Source organism: Populus euphratica, unplaced genomic scaffold (assembly GCF_000495115.2).
Source record: "Populus euphratica unplaced genomic scaffold, PopEup_1.0 scaffold25.1, whole genome shotgun sequence".
Taxonomy (NCBI): domain Eukaryota; kingdom Viridiplantae; phylum Streptophyta; class Magnoliopsida; order Malpighiales; family Salicaceae; genus Populus; species Populus euphratica.
In genome coordinates, this window is record NW_011499851.1 from 2142903 (window position 1) to 2162746 (window position 19844).

Genomic DNA, 19844 nt, shown 5'->3' on the forward strand with positions numbered 1-19844 from the left:
GTAACATCACTCCAGATTCAATCTCGATTGTGATTTCGTGTGATTGGTACAAATGATCTGAATCTGGTTGGGTTGAGTGGGACATTTTGTGTTTGGTGATTATGTGAAAATAAGACCAATGACCTAAAAAAGAAAAATGTTACTATTTGTTTTGGCACTATAGGATGAGAGAAATTAGCTGAGCCAAAATTGCTGCTGTTCAGACAAAGCTCCTCAACCTTCTCACAAGGACTCGTTCAATGGCCATTATCTCTGTCATGGGTAAGAAACCAATCATTCCACAACCAAGGACAAGAAATTGATGTCTCTACATCACCGTTCCAAATTAAGCCACCTTCTTATATGATCCCAGCCACATTGAATTGCCTCTTTCTCTCTTCCTTGTTAGGCCTCAAATTCCACCAACACAACAGAAATGGATTCATTGTCTCTTGGTTGAATTTTCCTTCATCCATGCAAAAACCTAAGGCCGGCTAAACTCCAAGCTCCGGCCAGCCGACTAGGCTGCATCTCTGATCCTCGATGTCGTCTAATTCTTCATCATACCCAACAACTCTATCAATGGGCTCACCGGCAATAACCCTAGTTGTAACCGTAGTTCTTCTTGTGCTCTTCTTTATAGGTTTCTTCTCTATATGCTTTTATAGATTTTTTATGGAAGGCATCGTGCACGGTTGGCATCTCAGGCAGAGTTCACTTGGCCTTGTAAATCCGGCTAGTTCAAAAGAGAATCCCGGACTTGACTCTTCACAAATACAACTTTTCCCAACATTTACATATTCAAGCGTCAAAGATTTTCGACGCGAACAACACGGACTTGAATGTGCAATTTGCTTGGCAGAGTTTTCCGATGAAGATCTAGTACGCCTTTTAACGGTTTGCTACCATGTTTTCCACCAAGAATGCATTGATCTTTGGCTTGGATCCCACAAAACATGTCCAGTTTGTCGTAGAGATCTTGACTTGCCTATGGAAGCATTGGAAAAGGCTCGGATAGGAGATCACCGAGCGGACATTAATGTGCATGATACTAATGAAACAAACTTATTGCTAGAGCATGCCATTAGCATTCATGTTAGCGAAGATAGTGGCGAGGAAGGTAGAGAAGGACATGGTAGAGGAAGCTCGACTCAGGATGTGGACAGACAAAACGAAGGGCATGAAAAGATATTGGGAATGTCAAGGTCACACTCGACAGGGCACTCAATACTAGCAACTAGAGAAGAAGAGGATAGATATACTTTGAGATTGATGGAACGTGTGAAGGTAAAAATTACAAGGGGGCATTGTGCAACAGGAAGTTGTATTACGTTTGGGGACTACTCTGGCCCTATGAATGATGGCCATGGAGGCTTCTCCGGGTGGTCGCATGGAGGCGTCAAAAGAGAATAACGCTTCCATTATGCTCTCCTTTTTTCCTTTTCTTGCACCATATTTTGATTACATTATTTGAAACTTTTTGATCGCTCTAAAAAATTATACAGAATTTATTCGAAGTTGGCTTGCCGTCATTCTGCTGTTTGTAGGCCTCAGAAAAATGCATAGATACGAGCTTATTGATTCCCTGTCAAATTCGGATTAAGGTATTTAGCTTGCTCTCTTGTTGTCGTTACCTTATGTATAGTCAAATCTTTCCTCTTATGAACAGGACATGGTTGAAACTTTTAAATGGTTGACTGTAAGCTTTATAACTGAGATTTTATGAATGCTTTCTCCTGTATAAACACTTTCTTCGTTGCTGAAAGACTTTACAACAAAGTTTTAAATCCCTCGAACTGTCAGGAATATTACCATGTACACAAATTTGAGTACCTGAAAATTAAACAATCACTTGAGTATAAATATTTAATTTTATCAAAATATATGAATAGGTTTAATTTTTATTTAAATTCTTCATACAAAAAATAAAACAATAATTTAATTATTTTCTTGAATTTGATTTGTGGTGATTTTATTTATTTATAAGATCAAGTCAGAATTTGTATTTTACAAGAATATGAATATAGATGTGTCCGGTAAAACAAGATTTGATGATTTGATAATTTGTAAAATATTTTTGATTTATCTTTAAAATATTATTAAAAAAAAGCTTGAGAACTTTTGTGAGAGCTTCATTACTTACAAAGTTTTGAAGAAAATTTTTTATTTTTTTGAAAAAAATATTATTTATATCTAAAGTGAAGCCCTTTATTTATAGATATTTGTAGGGGTATTTAAGTTTTTTTTATCAATGTCATATGATATTATTTTATTTATTGATTTTTATTTATCAAATCTTATATTTATGATAAAATATCTTAAATATCTCTTCCCATTTATTTTTCATGTCATTTATCTTAAATTTATTTTATTTTTAAGTAACAATAAAATAAAAATAACACAACAAATTTTGATTGGTTGAAATTTTTATTTTTATAGATTTCTCCTCAAGATAAGCTCACTTAAACTTAACAATAAATGTACATGCCTAAAAAATATAGTTAAGAGAGTTTAATATTTTAAATATATTTTTAGCTAAATTAGTACATTGTTGTTTGCTTTTTCACACAAATTAGTATCATTTAAATAAAATTTTATTTAATCATATTAAACTCTCACAATAAATTATTATAGATATTTTTTATTGTGAAAATAAAATATAATTATCAAAACTGGAAGTTTATGTGCTAGTTTTGATTAAAATTTATGAAATCAAATGATAAAATCAAAGTTTAATGCTAGACTTAAAGCAATTATAGATTTTAGAAACCAAATTAAAAATTATAAAACCTACTCCAAGCATGTACTATAACAATGAATGGTAACCAACAATTTTGATCGACTCATGAGAATTCACTCTTTATCGAAAATGGTTACTATGAAATCTTGTTTCTATTAACTTTTAGGTCATACATTTATATTTTTATATATCTTGATGATAACAATAATATAAAAATTAAAATAATAATATGTTTAGTTGAAAATAAACTTTGAATAGATTTTATACAAAAAGTACATCTACAAGCATGATGAAAATCCATGAAATAAGAAAACTAAAGATTTGATTTAAGTATACATTTTAGTGTTAATTGTAAATTTTTATATGTTACTTGATTGTACAAATTAAAATGAATGCCCATATTTTACTTTGTATGTATTTTAAAAGGATTGATAGAATGTTTCTAAGAATTCACCTAGGATTAAAACTAACCAATCTAGATTTTGCATGAACCAATCAACTATTTGAGTTTATCAAATGAACTAATCAATTGCTTATTCATTTATGATAAGCACATGGGAATTCTACAATAACCGATAAATTGTTTCACTATCATTGAAATTGTAACAACTATAAACAACTAGTTTATATATATATATATATATATATATATAGAGAAAGAGAGAGAGAGAGAGAATCCAAATAGATATGTTATACAAGCTATTTTAAAAGTAAAACAACTTTAAAATCATTAATCTTTAATCAATACTCGTATTTGTGCAATCAAACCAAACCTTCATAGTCTTATACAAGATCATATATTCTCATTCTCACAACACTAAAATACTTTAAAATCCCTTGAGTGCCATCTAATGAGATATAAAGATTCTTAGATTTTTAGTTGTGAAATCCACTCTATTGACAAAGTAATTTTGTGTTAATAAAATCACACTTATAAACTTTGTTATATTTAGTAACCCAATCAAAGAAATATTTTATATCCATATTTCTATTAAAGTTAAAGAACTATATTGTTAATCATAATTCATTCTTCTCGAGATAAATTTATCTCTTAGGTTATGACTTGTTATTATTTGTAAAACCCGTATAACCTCTTACAACTTCAACCACCTAACTCCTCCATATATACAAGTTTTGGTTATCTATATAGGATTATAAAAACATGTATGAAGTTTGATTTACCTTGAGGTGAGTCTTTATATACACCCATCTTCTTTACTAAGATTCATGTTTATGTCTTTTCTTGGCGACAACTAATCTAGTCATTTAGTTATGTTTGTTAATAAATGCTTTATTGGATTAAAGTTCTATGACATGGTTCTCTAAGCTACCTTATAATCATTTTGTGATGCATCTTTCACTTTTATATCATAAAGTGTAAAGATGTTATCAATATTTTTTTATATTAAAGAGGTACAAACATCAAAGGGGTCAACCTGTACCAATTTACACAATATATAATGAAAAATTAATAATTATGATTTTTCAAACCCTATGTAATAACCTTAAACTATAAAGAAAATCTTCGTTCAATAAATTCCAAATAATATGAAATCAATTCTAAAATAACTTATAAATCTTTTTAAATAAGATTTAGTTTGAATTAGTTTAAAAAGGAAAATAAATCCCAAAACTACTAGGAAATTAAAGAATCCCAAAATTACTAGTTATATATATCCATTAATGAAATATTTATTATAACATTTGATATTTTTTTCAGGATCCAAATATAATAAATTTAAACTATCACTAACATTCCTACATAATTGCAATAATTAATAGTTAAAGAAAAATGTTTAATGAAATTAAAAATTACAAGATATAATAATTAGTAAGTAGTGCTTATATGTATTCTGAAACACTTTGTAAATTATTTATTTTGTAATTGAAAATTTTAAGATTCTGTAAGATGTGAATTTTAAGATAGTAAAAATTGATAATATTACCTATAATGAATATTTCAACCTATCAATTTATGATACTATAAAAAAATTATTTAAAAATAACATATTAATATTGTAATTATTAAATAAAATATCTTAATTCATATTTGAATTTAATTTTTATTAGGTATCTTTTTTTTTTTTTGGTATTGGCCTCTATAATGAGAAAATATTGATAAATTTTCACTTGAAAAGAGTTATCCATCATCATTGTGTGTTAAAATACAATTTATTTTTATTTTCAAATAAAATTTAAAATAGTATAAAATAAATATTAAGATATTTTTTGTAATATAAATCTTTCATATTAAACTCTGCATGCACATTATGTCTTTTACTTTATTTTTTTTAAGTTAAGTAAATAGATAAATAAAATTAAATGAATGTCTTAAATTTAATATGAAAAAAACAATATAAATTTAAAAAGTGGCGATCGCTCGTCAACCATCGGCAGTTTTTGATGGCTGTCATAGAATAGGAGCAAGGGTTCTAGGCTGCTAGCAATTAACAACTAGCAGCTCCTAAATGTCCGTCCTTTCGATGACAAGCTCAACTCAACTTCCAAGACGTCAATATAACAAGTTCTTAAAGATTTTTAGAGAAAATAAAATGATAAAAATCAGCCGTCTCTTAAGGAGTGGTTCAACTCGAAAGGGCAATAATTTTGTTTTTGGATCAACTCGCAAGGGCACAAATTTTAAACTGTGGGGGTAGAGGTGGGTACTGATGAACCTGCAGGTGTAAAAATGAAGCTCACCCTTTGGTTGACCTTTAATTATAGGCATAGCCTCATGTTGAATGTCCTGATGAAATATAGAATTTCAGGAGCACATTCAAGTAACAGCACAGCTTCATCCTCTTGTTCACGTGATTCAATATGGAATTTCATCCTCTTGTCATGTCATGCCGCGTTGTTACAAGCACGCAGTCGGATTAATATATTTATTTTCTTGCAGGTTCATACGGGGGAACAAGGAGTGCACCGGGATTTCTTTGTCACACTAGCGGCTGACATCCATAATTAACATCCCGCCACAATATTCAGGAAGTCTCGGTGTAGCAATTCTTATTGGTGTAATTGCTTTTCCTGGAGATGCATTATAATTGTTTTCACTGAAGATTGATGAGTCATGGATTAAATAAGCACCTCCTTTCTAACAAAAAGGGAACAGATATCATGACAAAAAATGAGGGAATGTATAGTAAACTCGGGAAGGATAATTTCAACTGAACTGATCATTTAACGCTTTTGGTATTGGAAAGGAAATGCTTGTCGCATAGAAATATTTTTTGTGCCTTTCATTTCTTCTCCTCTAATGCATGATTCCTCCAAGGACCTTTATGAAGTAGTGCGATATCTGTTCATTTTAGGAACGATAAGCTGCATTTACAACTCTGGTTATGCTACTTATTTGATCCATGATCTTTGATCTGCAAGTATCCAGATTTTGCCTTGTAATAACTCAAATCTTTTTTAATTTAAAACCATTAGAAAAGCCCCCTGTTTTTTTTTTTTTTGCCTGTGTAGTTGCATCAAAAAGTCAATTCACGCCCCATTTAGTGATTTTGATCGATTGCATCCAAAATTGCCTATACTTGGATCAGATCGCCCCCCCAACTGATCAAAAGCCTTGAATTCAACAATAAATCCACTGATAAAAGAATTTGAAAAGAGAGGAAAAGAGGTATTGTTAAATTGAATTCATATGTCTTGCATGTGATCTTAAATTTGGCAGCGCAATCTGGCTTATGTTACCCAGGTGTTGGCTGAAATCTTTCAGGTGATTCCCATGTTATTCTTTTTTTTTTAACTATATTTAAAATTCAATTCTGCATTTATTTTATATAATTGTTAGTTTAGGTTTCATGATGCAATTTCAAGCATTTTTTGAAGAAAGGATGATGTGTTTTCTGGTTAAAGAATTACTCATTCATGTGCGTGTTTATTGCTAATATTTGATGCGGCTTCTGTCTCTATACAAGACTTGAGTTGGCACTACAGTAGGTGCTGTTCGATTATGCTATCGCAGACCATTGGGCTCATTTCTTCTGGTAAACGAAAGATTCTGTACTGAATTTGATGCTCTGAAAAGCTTTCCTTTTAATCTTGCCACCCACCCACTCACTCCCAGGTGAGTTTGCATGAATGATTTGCTGAGTTTTCCTGTTCTTACATTGCCAGCAAACTTGCTTACTGGCTGGTGAACTTGTATGGGGATACTCTGTTTACCCCATCACTCTCAGCCCTTCTTTCTTGCTTATGCATATTGTGTATCTAATCATAACTGGCATTGCTGATTTTTATGGTGTTAAATTGAAAATTTTGATAGAGCGACTTTGCTTTCTGTATAGAAACGACATTTTGGTTTAAGGCCTTGGGTTGCGGCAAAGTATTTCGCAGCTAGAGCAAATTCTCATCTGTACACTAAAATTGCAATTCATACCATCTAATTTTCTTACTATTCCTCCTCTGTTATTACTCGTGTTTTTTATATGCAAAGGATGTTGCTAGTTTATGCCATTTCCGACATCACATATTTGATCATGGTAATAGAACTAATTGTCATGGTGGCAAATAAGAAGAGGCACGGGCATTGACAAGAACTCACATATAATTTGCTACATATTAATCATTTCCCTATTGCCATATGCTTTTTATGATCGACAAGCATCCAACTTTTACTGTTGATGGCATGATCTTTTCACATCCCTTTTCTGTATGGAAATATAGATCCTTTCCTTGAATTGTGTAAATCTTGAACAATATGAGGAAAAACTTCAAAAACAGTATTGCAATAAGAATTAGGGGAAAAAAGGTAGATGAAAACGGAGCTGAAAGTTAAGTTTGGACGATTGCTAGGATATTGCACTTTGGAAGTTGATGGTCACATGGATTCTCTGCAGAGCCTGACATTTTGGACCATGGTCCAAGGTCAGATCATCCTAACATTGTTCCTCATCACAAGATAAGGCTACAGTTCCCACCGATCGTAATCTCTGGATCGCTTTCAGATATGCAGTATCCCCTGTACGTATATTTCTACATGGATCAATACTTGAACATCTTTAAAAAAAAACCAAACAAATTATGTGTTCGATGTAGAGATGCAAATAGATGGACATGTCCAGTGACATGTCTGCAAAAAGACGTGTAAATTATGTTTTTAAAAAATTAAATTTTTTTTATTAAAATTTAATATGTTTTATATGTTTTGGATTATTTTAATGTGTTAATGTGAAAATTAATTTTTAAAAAATAAAAAAATATATATTATTAAAATATATTTTAATATAAAAAATTATTTTAAAATCAATGACATTCACGCTACCAAACACTCTAAACTATACTAATAAAGCTAGTTATGAGGATTATTTTTTTCTTTCCCTTTGATGCATGGAAAGGTTGATTTGCAATGGATGCATTTGTGTCTATGCGATACAGGCATGTCGAGACTTGCGGCAGAATATAGATGACTGCTTGATATGCAAATCCAGGTTGTGGCTGTGGGACATGCTGACTGCACTAGTGGTTCCTAGGGAGGCAGTATAATCATTAAACCTGGTTAGGGTAAAATAACTAGATTGGTGGGTTTGGATTTAGAAGACGATGGATGTCTACTACCGCAGGGCTCAAAGCACAGGTAGCCTTGTTGAACTAGCAATATTTGACTGAACAAAGTGCATCTGTTAGTTGTGAATTGTGATTGCCATGGCCATTGAAGCGTTTATTATGGACAGTTCCGTGAGTTTCTCCAAAATGTGTTTGTATTTTCTAGTCTAGATCTCAATTATTGATGGGGGCAATCTTGGGTTGGAATAATTATTTGAGTTGCTGCGGTAGGACAGGTAGAATATCAATTGTGCTATGGAAAGACTGCGATACCTGCAATCTTTTCTGCTGGATACCTAGGGTTGCTGGGAGGAAGTAGACTGAATTTGAACGCGAAGAACCACCATCTAATGACCCTATGCAAGCTAGCACATGCTTTAACTCGTACATGAAGCTTTAACTCGAGAAAAGGCCATAAAACGTTCCAATAGAGATTTCTTAAGAAAAGAGGGAGAAATTACTGGCAACTGAGCCAATGATATTGGGATATAATATAAAAAAGAGATCCTCTAAATTCAAATGTTGCATAACTGTACTCTTAAAGCTTTAGCAAGCAAATCCTTTACACGAGATGAGGGAACGAGCTAAAGGCTTTGGAGAATTTGAATGACAAGATGTACATAGTGACCGAGTTTGCTCCAAGTATTGACCATTAACAAGCTGTTAATGACCCCTGTTGTCTGTGACTGCAGATCATGGCGTTTAGTGTTCTATTACCATTTTAACTGCAACATCATCAAGGCACGTTATTTTCACATATTAAATATGATAGTCGTCACTATCACATATACAGCCACCGGCCACTGGATTTGGCAAGCTACATGATGAGCGGCCCAGATAACAGATATTATCATTTTGCACACTAGAGACAAACCTTGAGTGGCATGTATGGTAAGCTATGGGTTGTGAAGCACACAGGCTATAAAATCCTTGTAATTAATGTATCAAAATTATCTCTCCATTTTCGTGAGAGAATCTACGGTACGCGAGCCAGTCATTTTCCGCAAAATCCAACACAGATTTGAATGCGAGGGGTAGCTTTTACACAGCTGCCTTATGTTGTTTGTATGCATATTTCTACATAGATTTGGGCCCCCCCCTCCCCCTCCCACCCCTTTCCTCTCTTCTCTCACCTGTGCAGAAACATTGCCAGCAGTGTCGATAGCACCTATGACTATCCGGAAGGTTACCGAAACACAAATGAAGGATAGAGCTCCTCACTTTTTGCAAGCAGAAAGGCAAAACGACTTTTTTCTGCCCCTCTCACGGTCACCATATCTTTCTCTTTCTCTAGATTACCCTCCCAGCATAAATTTACCTCTTCACCAATTTACCCCTTCCCCAGTGTACAGAACACATGCTTCTGTATATAAAAGTTTGAAGAGTAAGGGGTGGTTGTCATTATAATGCAACATTGAGTTATTTAAGTTCCATTTAGAGAGGTGAAGATAGTTAAATTTAGCTGACAGTTCGAAGGCAAATGGCACTAGAAGCGCTATCTTCGACTGAGTTCCCGAACTTCGTAATCGATGACACTATCCCTGCAACTCCATATAACTGCCATGACTCCCTAGAGACAGCAGGTTTCTTGTTAGAAGATTTGAAACCTCAAGACCATGGTGTTTCTGTAAATACCTCTTCACTAATGACTCAACAAAGATGTTCTGTAGAAGCCACCAGTAGGAGGCAGAATTTATTAGCTGTGCAAGGAAAAAAGAAAAGAAGAAGAACGCCAAGAGTTTGTAAGAACAGAGAAGAAGCTGAGACACAAAGGATGACACACATTGCTGTTGAGAGGAATCGGAGGAAACTAATGAACGGGTATCTTGCCGTTTTGAGATCTCACATGCCTGAATCTTTTGTTCAAAGGGTTTGTTTCCAATTGTTTCCTATAACTTATATCTGTTCTCTTGCATGCCCTTTTCCTATAATGCCAGCTACATTTAAGTAATTGGTGATCATTAATCATGGAGAAGTTCTACTGATTGTTGTTTTTGCCAACTTTTTGTAGTAGAATTCGGTAAGTCTCCTAGTGGACGGTTCGCTAACGAACATTCAGACATTAAAAGAGCTTATTGTGAAATAGGAGCAAGCAAATTAGTTCGTCAACTAAAGAGGCCTAGTTGAAAAGTTTTTGCAGCTCAGAGTCTCTACATATCTCATATTCAAGCATGTATACATTTCATATCCCAGTCACGTGAAGCTGAAAATCTTGGCTCCACCACTGTAATTTGCTCATTCTTTTGCATAATTCCTTTATTTTCACGTGAGCATAAGCAATATTAGACTCTAAAGCAAGGGTTCAAGTGTGGTGCTGCTGGTGATTAATCTCAATTAATGTGATATTCAAGGTTAAACTTTGCGATTATCTCAGTCATCATGCGTGTTAATTATATATTACTTCCTACTTGCCTGCATGTGCTAATGACGCTCGTTAAACCTTTCTTAAAGTGCAGGGTGACCAGGCTTCCATAGTGGGTGGTGCCATAGTGTTCGTGAAGGAGTTAGAGCACCTTCTCCAATCCCTTGAAGCCAAAAAGCTCAAACTACATCAAGGACTAACTGGACCTGATTATGACATTGAAGATGCTACTGCAACCTCAGAGGTTCCACCACCACCCTTCGCACAGTTTTTTGTGTATCCTCAATACACTTGGTCTCAAATCCCTAACAAGTTTACGTCAAAAACCAAAGCATCCATAGCCGATATTGAGGTCAATTTGATTGAAACCCATGCAAATCTGCGGATTCTCTCAAGAAGAAGACCCAGGCAACTTTCAAAGCTAGTTGCTGGATTTCAAACACTTTACCTCACTGTCCTTCACATCAATGTGACCACCATGGACCCCTTGGTTCTATACTCAATCAGTGCCAAGGTATGTACAATGAATATATGTTGTGCTATCGTTTGCATAATGTTGCATACTTGTGTTTTTCTTCATTTTACTTTAATTTGGACCCCGACACAAAAGAAAAATAAATTCCGAACCCTACTCTTCTATTGTTTATGTAACTTTGGGGGCCATCTCTATCAATAATATTTTTAATGTAAGGATGTTTTATCTCATATTTTAGAAAAATGCAGTCACCTCATTGGTTAAATACTACGGGACATGTTACATGGGTCATGTATTTCGTTCAGAAAGCATGAGTAGCACTATAATTATGCAACTAGTATATGCTCCTAACAAATGACCCCACAATAATGAGATCGATGGCGAGGAAATCTGTCGCCATTTTATAAGCAATGGCCTTCAATTATAGCCATACGGGCCAGGGGGGAATGGGCAGGGTGAGTAAAGGCGACACTTCCTAGTATTTTTGGTGTTTTCTAAGTTCAGAAACTCATGTCCATTTGCCTAGAATTGCAGAAAAAGAAGCAGTTTTGGACTGAAATCTGAACATGCTTGATGCAGCTTGAAGAAGGATGCCATCTCACCTCGGTAGATGACATAGCAGGAGCTGTCCACCACATGCTTCGAATAATTGAGGAAGAAACTGCCCTATGTTGATCAGTCAAGTCATTTATCTATCTAAAATCACCATAATGCCACCCACTTTTGTCTCTTGTGGTGAAGTTCCAGGTCTTCCTTCTCGGGCTTTTCGGGGCATCTACAGTGTAGTTGGACACTTGTGCTTCGTAAGTTGTAATGTTTTTTTGTTTTTTTAACAGTTCATGAGGGCTAAAAGTGTATTTTCAAACAGAAAGGAAAATGGAAGGAGTGGGGTAATGGGATTTGAGAGTCTAGCCATGTTTGCAACAATCGGGCATGTGAAGGTATCTGTTTCAACGACTGAAAATGTGAAGCATATAACTCCTTTCTTTCTTTAACCACGATTTTAGGTTATTTTGTAAATTAATTGAAGTAATTTTTTTTATTTTTGGTTCAAATAAACGTTAGTTTATTGGAAATGACTTTTGACTTAAGTTAAAATTTATATTTTTTAATTTTTGGATTAGAATTTATACTAAATTTCTTGTTAAAATTATTTATGAAAATTAAATTTTGAATTATGATTTTAAATAGAAAAATCATACTTTAAAATTCATGTCAAGTAAACTCTTGTTTTGTAAATAAATGACTAGACCATCAAAGCAAATTTTGTTTTGTTTGTTTATTGGATATTAGTTTTCCTTTTTCCTCATTAATCATGGAATTTAAATATATTTTAATAAAAATAATAAAATTGATTGTTATGCCAATTAATTCTAAGTCCTATTGTTCACACTATAAATTGAAATTTTTCTCCAATGCAAGTTAATCTAACAATTGAGTGATCGAAGTTTTTGTTATTTATTATTATTATTATTGAAGCATATTCTAGTTAGAGGTGATTATTTTTTGTTTTGATTTTTATAAAAAAAAATTAACTAAAACTGATTTTTTAAAGAAATAAAATAAAAACTAGGTCAAATCAACTAGTTTCGGTTCGGTTCAATTATTTTGAAAAAAAAAATTAGTTCAAACCAGTTTGACTTGGTTTTTCTAATTTTTTTTATTTGACTTCAGTTTGGTTTGGTTTTTTTTTATTTTAGGTTTATAAAATTGAATCGAACCAGTTAATTTTTTAAAATTTTAATTTGTTTAATTTGATGTTTTTTCAGCTTGGTTTTTTTAGTTTCTTTTTTTATTTTCTTAATTTAATCAGTTTTTTGATTTTTTTGCCCACCCCTAATTCTAGTATAGAAACTTTAATTTCATTTGTAATGTCTAGAAAAGCAAAAGAAATACCTTATTAACTTATAGTTATAAAACCTTACTTGATAATTGATTTGGTAAAATAATTTGTTATAGATTTGGTCAATCAACTTGCATCGATTTAGATTTGGATTTAATTGTGTTTTTTAATTTCTAACACTTCTGATTTTAATTTTCACAATTGACAATCTTCTATTATAATGATATAATACATAAGAGATCCTAGAATTGCTATCTTGCCTCATTTATAAATGATATTAATACAGTATTAATGTTAATGATAAAATGTTTAACTCTTTTATTTTTTATTAATTGGTTTGTCTAGATCATAATTTGATTTAACAGGTGGTTCAGGTTTAATTTTTTTTTTTACTCTTATCAATTTTTAATTTTATTTAAATTAATTTAGCCATCAAGTTAACTCTTCTGATCAATCCAAATTTAATAACTATAAATTACCTAGCATAAATTCTCCTATAAAATGTTATTAATACATTATTAATGTTAATGATAAAATGTTTAACTCTTTTATTTTTTATTAATTGGTTTTTCTAGGTCATAATTTGATTTAACAGTGGTTCAGGTTTAATTTTTTTTTTTAACCCCATCGGCAGTGAAGCTATAGAGGCCGAGCTACATTACAGACCATACATAGGACCGAATGGAAAGCCCACTAGATCCAACGAAGGAACTAAAAAAGACCAGCTATGATCTTATCAAGAAGCTCCTTCCATGCCCCCTCCCCCGTCCCATCTCATTTACATAAGTACGGCAATTTAATTTGAATTTGATGCGACGTGGAAAGATAGGTGTTTTTTGTATTTTACGGACAATAGATAAATTGTAGATAATATTAAATTTAACTCGAAATTGATTGAGAATAATCTAAAATATATATTTATATTATATAAATATTTTTATAGAGTATTTAGATTATTCTTCATACAATACACACACACCCCCCCCTTAATATTAACATAAAACAAATAAATATAAATAATATTTATTATTTTATTATTTATTATATACATAAAATAAATAAATATACACCCCCCCTCAATATTAACATAAAATAAATAAATATAAATAATATTTATTATTTTATTATTTATTATATACATACATACTTTTTATATATTAATTGTTTTATTTATTATTAATTAATAGATAATAACCAACAAATACCTTTTGTCATCCTAGATTTACAGCAACAATACAAACCTCATCAGAACCCTAGCTCAGGCAATAAAAATATCGGCAAGGTTTCTCCTCTCTCTCTCTCTTATAATCTCATCCAAATTTTAAATTGATTTATACTAAGGAGGAGTTTGGAAATACAGGATAACTTGTATTTTAAAAAAAATTAAAAATATTTTAATATATTAATTTTAAAAATAAAAAAAATATTAGTCTGATACATTCTAAAATAAAAAACTTTTTAAAAAATAATATGGCAACAATTTTTTGGTTTTGAAAATAAACATAAGCCATTAAATATTAGAATGATGACCCAATGGCTGCTGATCTTTTTAAGCCATTTTCAAGTTGTTTTATTCCAAAAAAAAAAAAAACATGGGGAATAACATTTTTCATTCCCAAAATTCCTTCACCCGAATCTCGCTTGTATCAGGTGCATGGAACCAAAAGCAGAGGGAAAAGAAAGTTAGCTTCAGACCAGACAGTGGCTCTGCTACAGAGGACATCTTATTGTTACACCTTTGTCAAAATATTCCATTTTTCTCCCAACCCAATACTATTTTCTTCAATAAATCTTACATTTAATGAATAAGTGATTGCTATCGTTTCAATTAAACTGGCGATGCTGAGAGAATCTGGGAGGAGAAGAAAATTTTCTTGCAGCCCCTGCTACACGTTGCAGCCTTTCAAGCTGCCATGTATTGAGTTGCATTAAATATTTTTTTTTTAAATTAAGAGTCACAGTTCTGCTTGATGCAATAGACTGCAAAGGTAAGCAGGAGGGAATGGGAACTCTGTGTTACCAAATAGATGAAAACATCTGCATATCCCTCATGCAGAACAAACAAAATGCTGACAGAACAAAATTTGCGAGAAACATTGATATCCCTCATCAATTTTATATATAGAGGAACACAATTCTCACACTTACATAGCTTTATCATAACATTGATTAATGGAAATCATGACCGTCGATAATTCTTGTATTTCTTCATCATTCTAATAACAATTTCCTCTCTAAAAAAAAAAAAAAATCGGAGTTTCTCCGTTTAAACAGGACTAGCGGCATCACATACTCTTCCATGGCCGGTGGGAAAGAATCTTCCGCTTGAAAATGATCTCTTCATGGTAACGGGATTAAGCACACACTGCAAGACTCTTCTTCTGTTGCTAGACGTGAATCTGCTGTCTTCTGCTGAATGTTTTGATGATCCAACATCTCCTGAACGGTCTTCTACTCGAACGACTCCATCCTGATTCATGCGTAAAATATCAGCGACAGAAGCGTCGCATTGACAGGGATGATCCATTGAAACTGATCTCCTTATGCGTTGATACCCATCAATATCTCGCATCTCAATTATGGTATCTCTCTCTTCCAAGTTTCCCAAATCACTAAATACGCGCAACGGAGTCTTCGGATCCCCAGCAGGATTCTGCATCACTTGCTCATCTCTGGCAACCCTTTCCGTGCCTTGTGTAGCAGCCACATTGTCGTCGGATCCTTGGCTATTTTGCCAAGATTCATTGCCTTGAGGAGTTTCAGTCACTGGAGGAGGCAGTTGAGACGGGGAAGCACTAAAGAAAACGATGTTGGCACGACACAGTGGGCAATTCGAGTGAGAACGGAGCCATGTATCAATGCAAGGAACATGGAAAGCATGGCTGCACTTAGGCAAAAGCCTAATGCTCTCATCTTCTTGAAACTCGCTGAGACAAACTGAGCAATCTGTCCCGTCAATCAAACCATCTCCCTTTTTGTACTTGCATACTGTGATGGACCTTATAAGAGCCTCATCCAAGCCAGTTGTTGCAGCATGCCAAGGCTCATGGAGAGAGGGGTTGTGATCGCCCTCAAATTCCTCATTTTGGCCATGGTTTTCATCCCTTCTCCTTGCTGGATCATTGTTTCGACAGTATTTAGATATTATGGAGTAGTAAATTACTAAAAGGAAAACACTGAGCACTATGCCTATAATGGCAATGACAAGGGGAGAAATTTTTGGACTTGAATTGTCATCAAGGAATTCAAGGGGAGGTGGAGGAGGGAAAATGATGTAGCACCATTGTGGACAGTATAAGCTACAAAATCCTTGAGAACAGTCTTTATTGTTCACGTATGGAATCCATGTTTTTGGGGTGCCTAGTGATGCCATCACAAGCCTTACAAACTATAGGATTTTAAGCTATTAGCTGTTCTGACATGATGCACACACTCTAGAGTGAGAAGAAAATCGTTTGGACCATTTGTACTAGTCCAGACAAAATAACCTGAAAAACTCTTTTCACAACTGGGCGGAAGAAACAGTGATACAATAAAATTATGGTAAGAATTGATTTGAAAATAATTTCATAAAACCAACGATATTGAGATGCTCTGAGAAAGAAAAGGAAAAGAAAAACTATATAGAGATTACCTTAGAAGTGTATTTGTACAGGATAGCTGGAGAGTTTCTTATTAATAAATGATGAGATGCATATGAGCAAAATATTAATTATGAACTGATGTTGTATTATCTATCTAGGTGAGGTGAGGAGAAGACAGAACAACAAGAACATGGAGAGTTCGAGTAATAAGATTTTAAGAGACCACAGAGGAGAAGCCTGGAATTTGGGAGGAGAAGGGCTTTCATGGAAAGCAAAGTAAAGAGTGTTGATTAGAATTCTTTCTTTCCTTTCTCTTCTTTTTCTTGTTCTTTGCTCTCTTTTTTTGTGGGGGAGACAATGATTTGTTGACTAAGGAGGTCATGCTGGTTGGGGAATTCATTAAAGTAATCAATGCTTTTATTATTGTTCAAGACAGGTGCGGTATGGATGAGCATGTAGCATGGGAACTCCTGTGTGAAATCTCATTTGCAATATTTAGTTCAAGTCAAAATCTTAAACGTTAAATAAATTCTTAATATATATTATTTTTTATATTTATCTCAAATAAAAACTTTTTAAACTTGAATTTTATATATACTTATATTATTTTATATTTAATTTTTATCAAATAAATAAAATTAATAAAATTAAAACATTGATGGCTTCATCCTCAAAACTTAAATAACATATTAAAAAACCATTTTAATTTTATATCTTAAATTATTAAATAAAATTTTATTATTCTAAAAAATTCTATTTAAAGTAAGCAGCCAACAATTAACCCAGATTTTCCATTACAAATTGGCTGTCATATCAGGGACACCACGTCCAGTACCGCTTGTGAATTTTGCCAGTAAAGTTTAGTCCCATCGTTTCTCTTTCCCTCCTTGCAGTTGGCACCCAGCAAGGCCACAGAGAATTTCTCAGAGTGGAAGCTGATAGGATATTGTGATCACTATGATCCTTTTTCTGTTTCCTTTTTCCCCCTTTCTTGTCCCATGGATTTAGAAAATTGAGCTTTACTTGGATAGGTGAAATGATTTGTAGTGTACTAGTGTAGGCAGGCTTTCCCTTGGCGAGATATGAAAGAGGGAAAGGGGCATAATTCAAGAGAATAGAATCTTTGTGGGGAGACCGAGACATGGTTTTTCAATACACTGTAATGCTCCATTGTCTAATCTCAGAGCATCGAAGTGCTGCCTTGTGGACCCAAGCAAATGGTCTTTGAATTCCACTTGAGATGAGCATATATTCTCCCACCTGACTCGAGACCAACGTCTTTTTTCTCTTACAGTTCAACCGAGGTGACAAAGGCTTTCAGCAATAGCCAGGTCTAAGAAATCACAAGACAAGATTCAGCAACTAGTGCCTGTTGAGACTTGAGACACAGATTCATCGGCCATTTCTTCAAAAAGTACCAAGAAATCAATGTAAACTAACATGAAATTCAGTCCGTTCCTTGAGATAAAATGTCAGGGTAAAGATGCAGCAAACACTACTAGATATGCCATTGCATTAGCTCAGTTTCTAGTCAGTCGAACAAACTTTAATGAGTCATGTGTGAGAACCAAGAGCTCTCTTTCTCTCTAACCAAGCAAGCACCCCATAACCTAGGGGGACCTTTTCTCTTCTTTTCATTTTCACTTTCTCAGCGGTCTACGCACCCTTCTCCAAAATCACCCCCAATTCCACACCCTTAGTGGCCTAGAATTTACCTTATATACTTGCATGCTAATACTAGATTCTTAATCATCACAGCTAATTTTCAGTTTTCTATAAAGCACCACTCACACACACACACACACATCGTAACTTCCCATGGTGTCCATGAGCAATCAGAAACAAGCAAGGTATCTCAACAAATGTGGCTTCAGTGTCCTGTGTTCACTTTTGTAATAACAAAATGCCATGGAAAATGAAACCATCTCCTCTCTCTCTCCTCAACGTGTTCTGGATCATCAAGTGATCCACACAAAAATAAATCACGATGCTGACTAGGATCAAGATGGCATTAAACATCTCTAACCGGTAACCAACACGAACGAGGAATGATATTATTTAAATTGAAATTATTGAGCTTAGAAAAGATCATCATTGAAGTTGACTGAAAAGGTTTTTAAAGAGTCGTCTGTGAACCAAGCACTCTCCCTGACCTACCAACTGCCAACAACCCTGAACTTAATGGACTGCATTTCTCTTCTTTATCACATCCTCGGTAATCTCTCCCCTCTCCACAGCCACTCCATCTCTTCACCTTTAATAGCCCATAATAGTCTTTAATTAATGCTTCAGACTACTCAAATTAAGACTGGATTGATGCCCACAAGCTAACAACTAGAAGATACATACCTCCACAGAGGTTGATTCTATCTCTCGACCATTTATTTATTTATTTATTTTCTTTGATGTGCCCTGATCTTCAAGTAATTAAACAACGAAAATTAGCTACCAACTGCATCAAGATAAGCTTGAATCATATAGGGGGTAGTCAAGTGATAAGGACTTGGGATCAAGGAGTTTGCTCTCTCTGTGATCTCAGGTTCAAATAATTGATTGCTCATATAATGGTCACTGGAGGTTTACATGGTCGTTAACTTCAGGATCTGTAGAATTAATCATGATACGCACAAACGGGTCCGGATACCCATATTAATCTAAAACAAGGTTTACATGGTCGTTAACTTCAGGATTTGTAAAATTAATCGTGGTACGCGCAAACTGGCCCGGACACCCATATTAATCTAAAAAAAATAAGCTTGAACCTCTACTGCGCGAAGTCCATCTTGAGATGGAGCACAAGATTCCAAATCAACTTGACGAAAAAGAAAATGATTTTAAAATATTAATATTGAAATCATAGCATAAATAGAATCAGAAGGATGTAAATGATCATAACAGATATGAAACCATAACAAGAACGATTCTTGCATATTATCATACCAAGAAAAGGTTCGATGGTCTTTTTGTTATATCATACAGCTTATAAAAATCAGATGAATAAAGCATAATCATGAAAGTCTGATGACTTTGCAGCCTAGAACCGAATAACAGAGAAGGCTATGAAGCAATCAACTGCCATAGGAACACTGATTCAAATGCAAACAAATAATGACGATAATCTCAAGCTCCGGTGCGCAGTCAGAATCCAATCACAGCAAGTTAGCAGCAAAGGATGACATATTTAAAAGCAAATGCTTGACAACAGCAGGAAACCCATAACAGCACTCCTAGTATCCAGGAGCTAGATGAATGCCGTACGGACATACTTTATCAAGTATGAATTGTTGAAACAGCTTTTACCCGCCTAT

The 19844-nt window shown here is 33.7% G+C and overlaps 3 protein-coding genes across 5 annotated transcripts; 2 read left to right on the forward strand and 1 right to left on the reverse strand.

Moving 5' to 3' along the window:
* The first annotated feature begins 150 nt into the window (after positions 1-150).
* Positions 151-1639, forward strand: LOC105121558 (RING-H2 finger protein ATL29). The gene has a single exon (XM_011020245.1). The coding sequence runs from the start codon at positions 523-525 to the stop codon at positions 1390-1392; it is 870 nt and encodes a 289-aa protein (XP_011018547.1). The 5' UTR covers positions 151-522; the 3' UTR covers positions 1393-1639.
* Positions 1640-9366: 7727 nt separating this feature from the next.
* On the forward strand, positions 9367-12133 carry LOC105121559 (transcription factor bHLH71-like). Of its 2 annotated transcripts, XM_011020247.1 has the most exons (3): positions 9371-10142; positions 10729-11148; positions 11689-12133. In XM_011020247.1, the coding sequence occupies exons 1-3, from the start codon at positions 9753-9755 to the stop codon at positions 11782-11784; spliced, it is 906 nt and encodes a 301-aa protein (XP_011018549.1). In that variant the 5' UTR covers positions 9371-9752; the 3' UTR covers positions 11785-12133. The 2 variants fall into 2 exon arrangements, with proteins under 2 accessions (XP_011018548.1, XP_011018549.1); XM_011020246.1 differs by lacking the exon at positions 11689-12133 and having other exon boundaries at positions 9367-10142; positions 10729-11346.
* A 2835-nt stretch (positions 12134-14968) lies between these two features.
* Positions 14969-17004, reverse strand: LOC105121560 (RING-H2 finger protein ATL52-like). Of its 2 annotated transcripts, none has more exons than XM_011020248.1 (2): positions 16645-17004; positions 14969-16593 (listed from the first exon to the last, which is right to left on the reverse strand). In XM_011020248.1, the coding sequence occupies exon 2, from the start codon at positions 16323-16325 to the stop codon at positions 15219-15221; it is 1107 nt and encodes a 368-aa protein (XP_011018550.1). In that variant the 5' UTR covers positions 16326-16593; positions 16645-17004; the 3' UTR covers positions 14969-15218. The 2 variants fall into 2 exon arrangements, with proteins under 2 accessions (XP_011018550.1, XP_011018551.1); XM_011020249.1 differs by having other exon boundaries at positions 14969-16460; positions 16587-17004.
* Between the last annotated feature and the right edge of the window lie 2840 nt (positions 17005-19844).

Coding starts and splice junctions, on each gene's coding strand:
- LOC105121558 (XM_011020245.1), top strand. CDS start 523: ATGTCGTCTAATTCTTCATCATACCCAACAACTCTATCAATGGGCTCA.
- LOC105121559 (XM_011020246.1), top strand. CDS start 9,753: ATGGCACTAGAAGCGCTATCTTCGACTGAGTTCCCGAACTTCGTAATC. Junction 10,143..10,728: donor CTGAATCTTTTGTTCAAAGG/GTTTGTTTCCAA, acceptor CTTAAAGTGCAG/GGTGACCAGGCTTCCATAGT.
- LOC105121560 (XM_011020248.1), bottom strand. CDS start 16,325: ATGGCATCACTAGGCACCCCAAAAACATGGATTCCATACGTGAACAAT.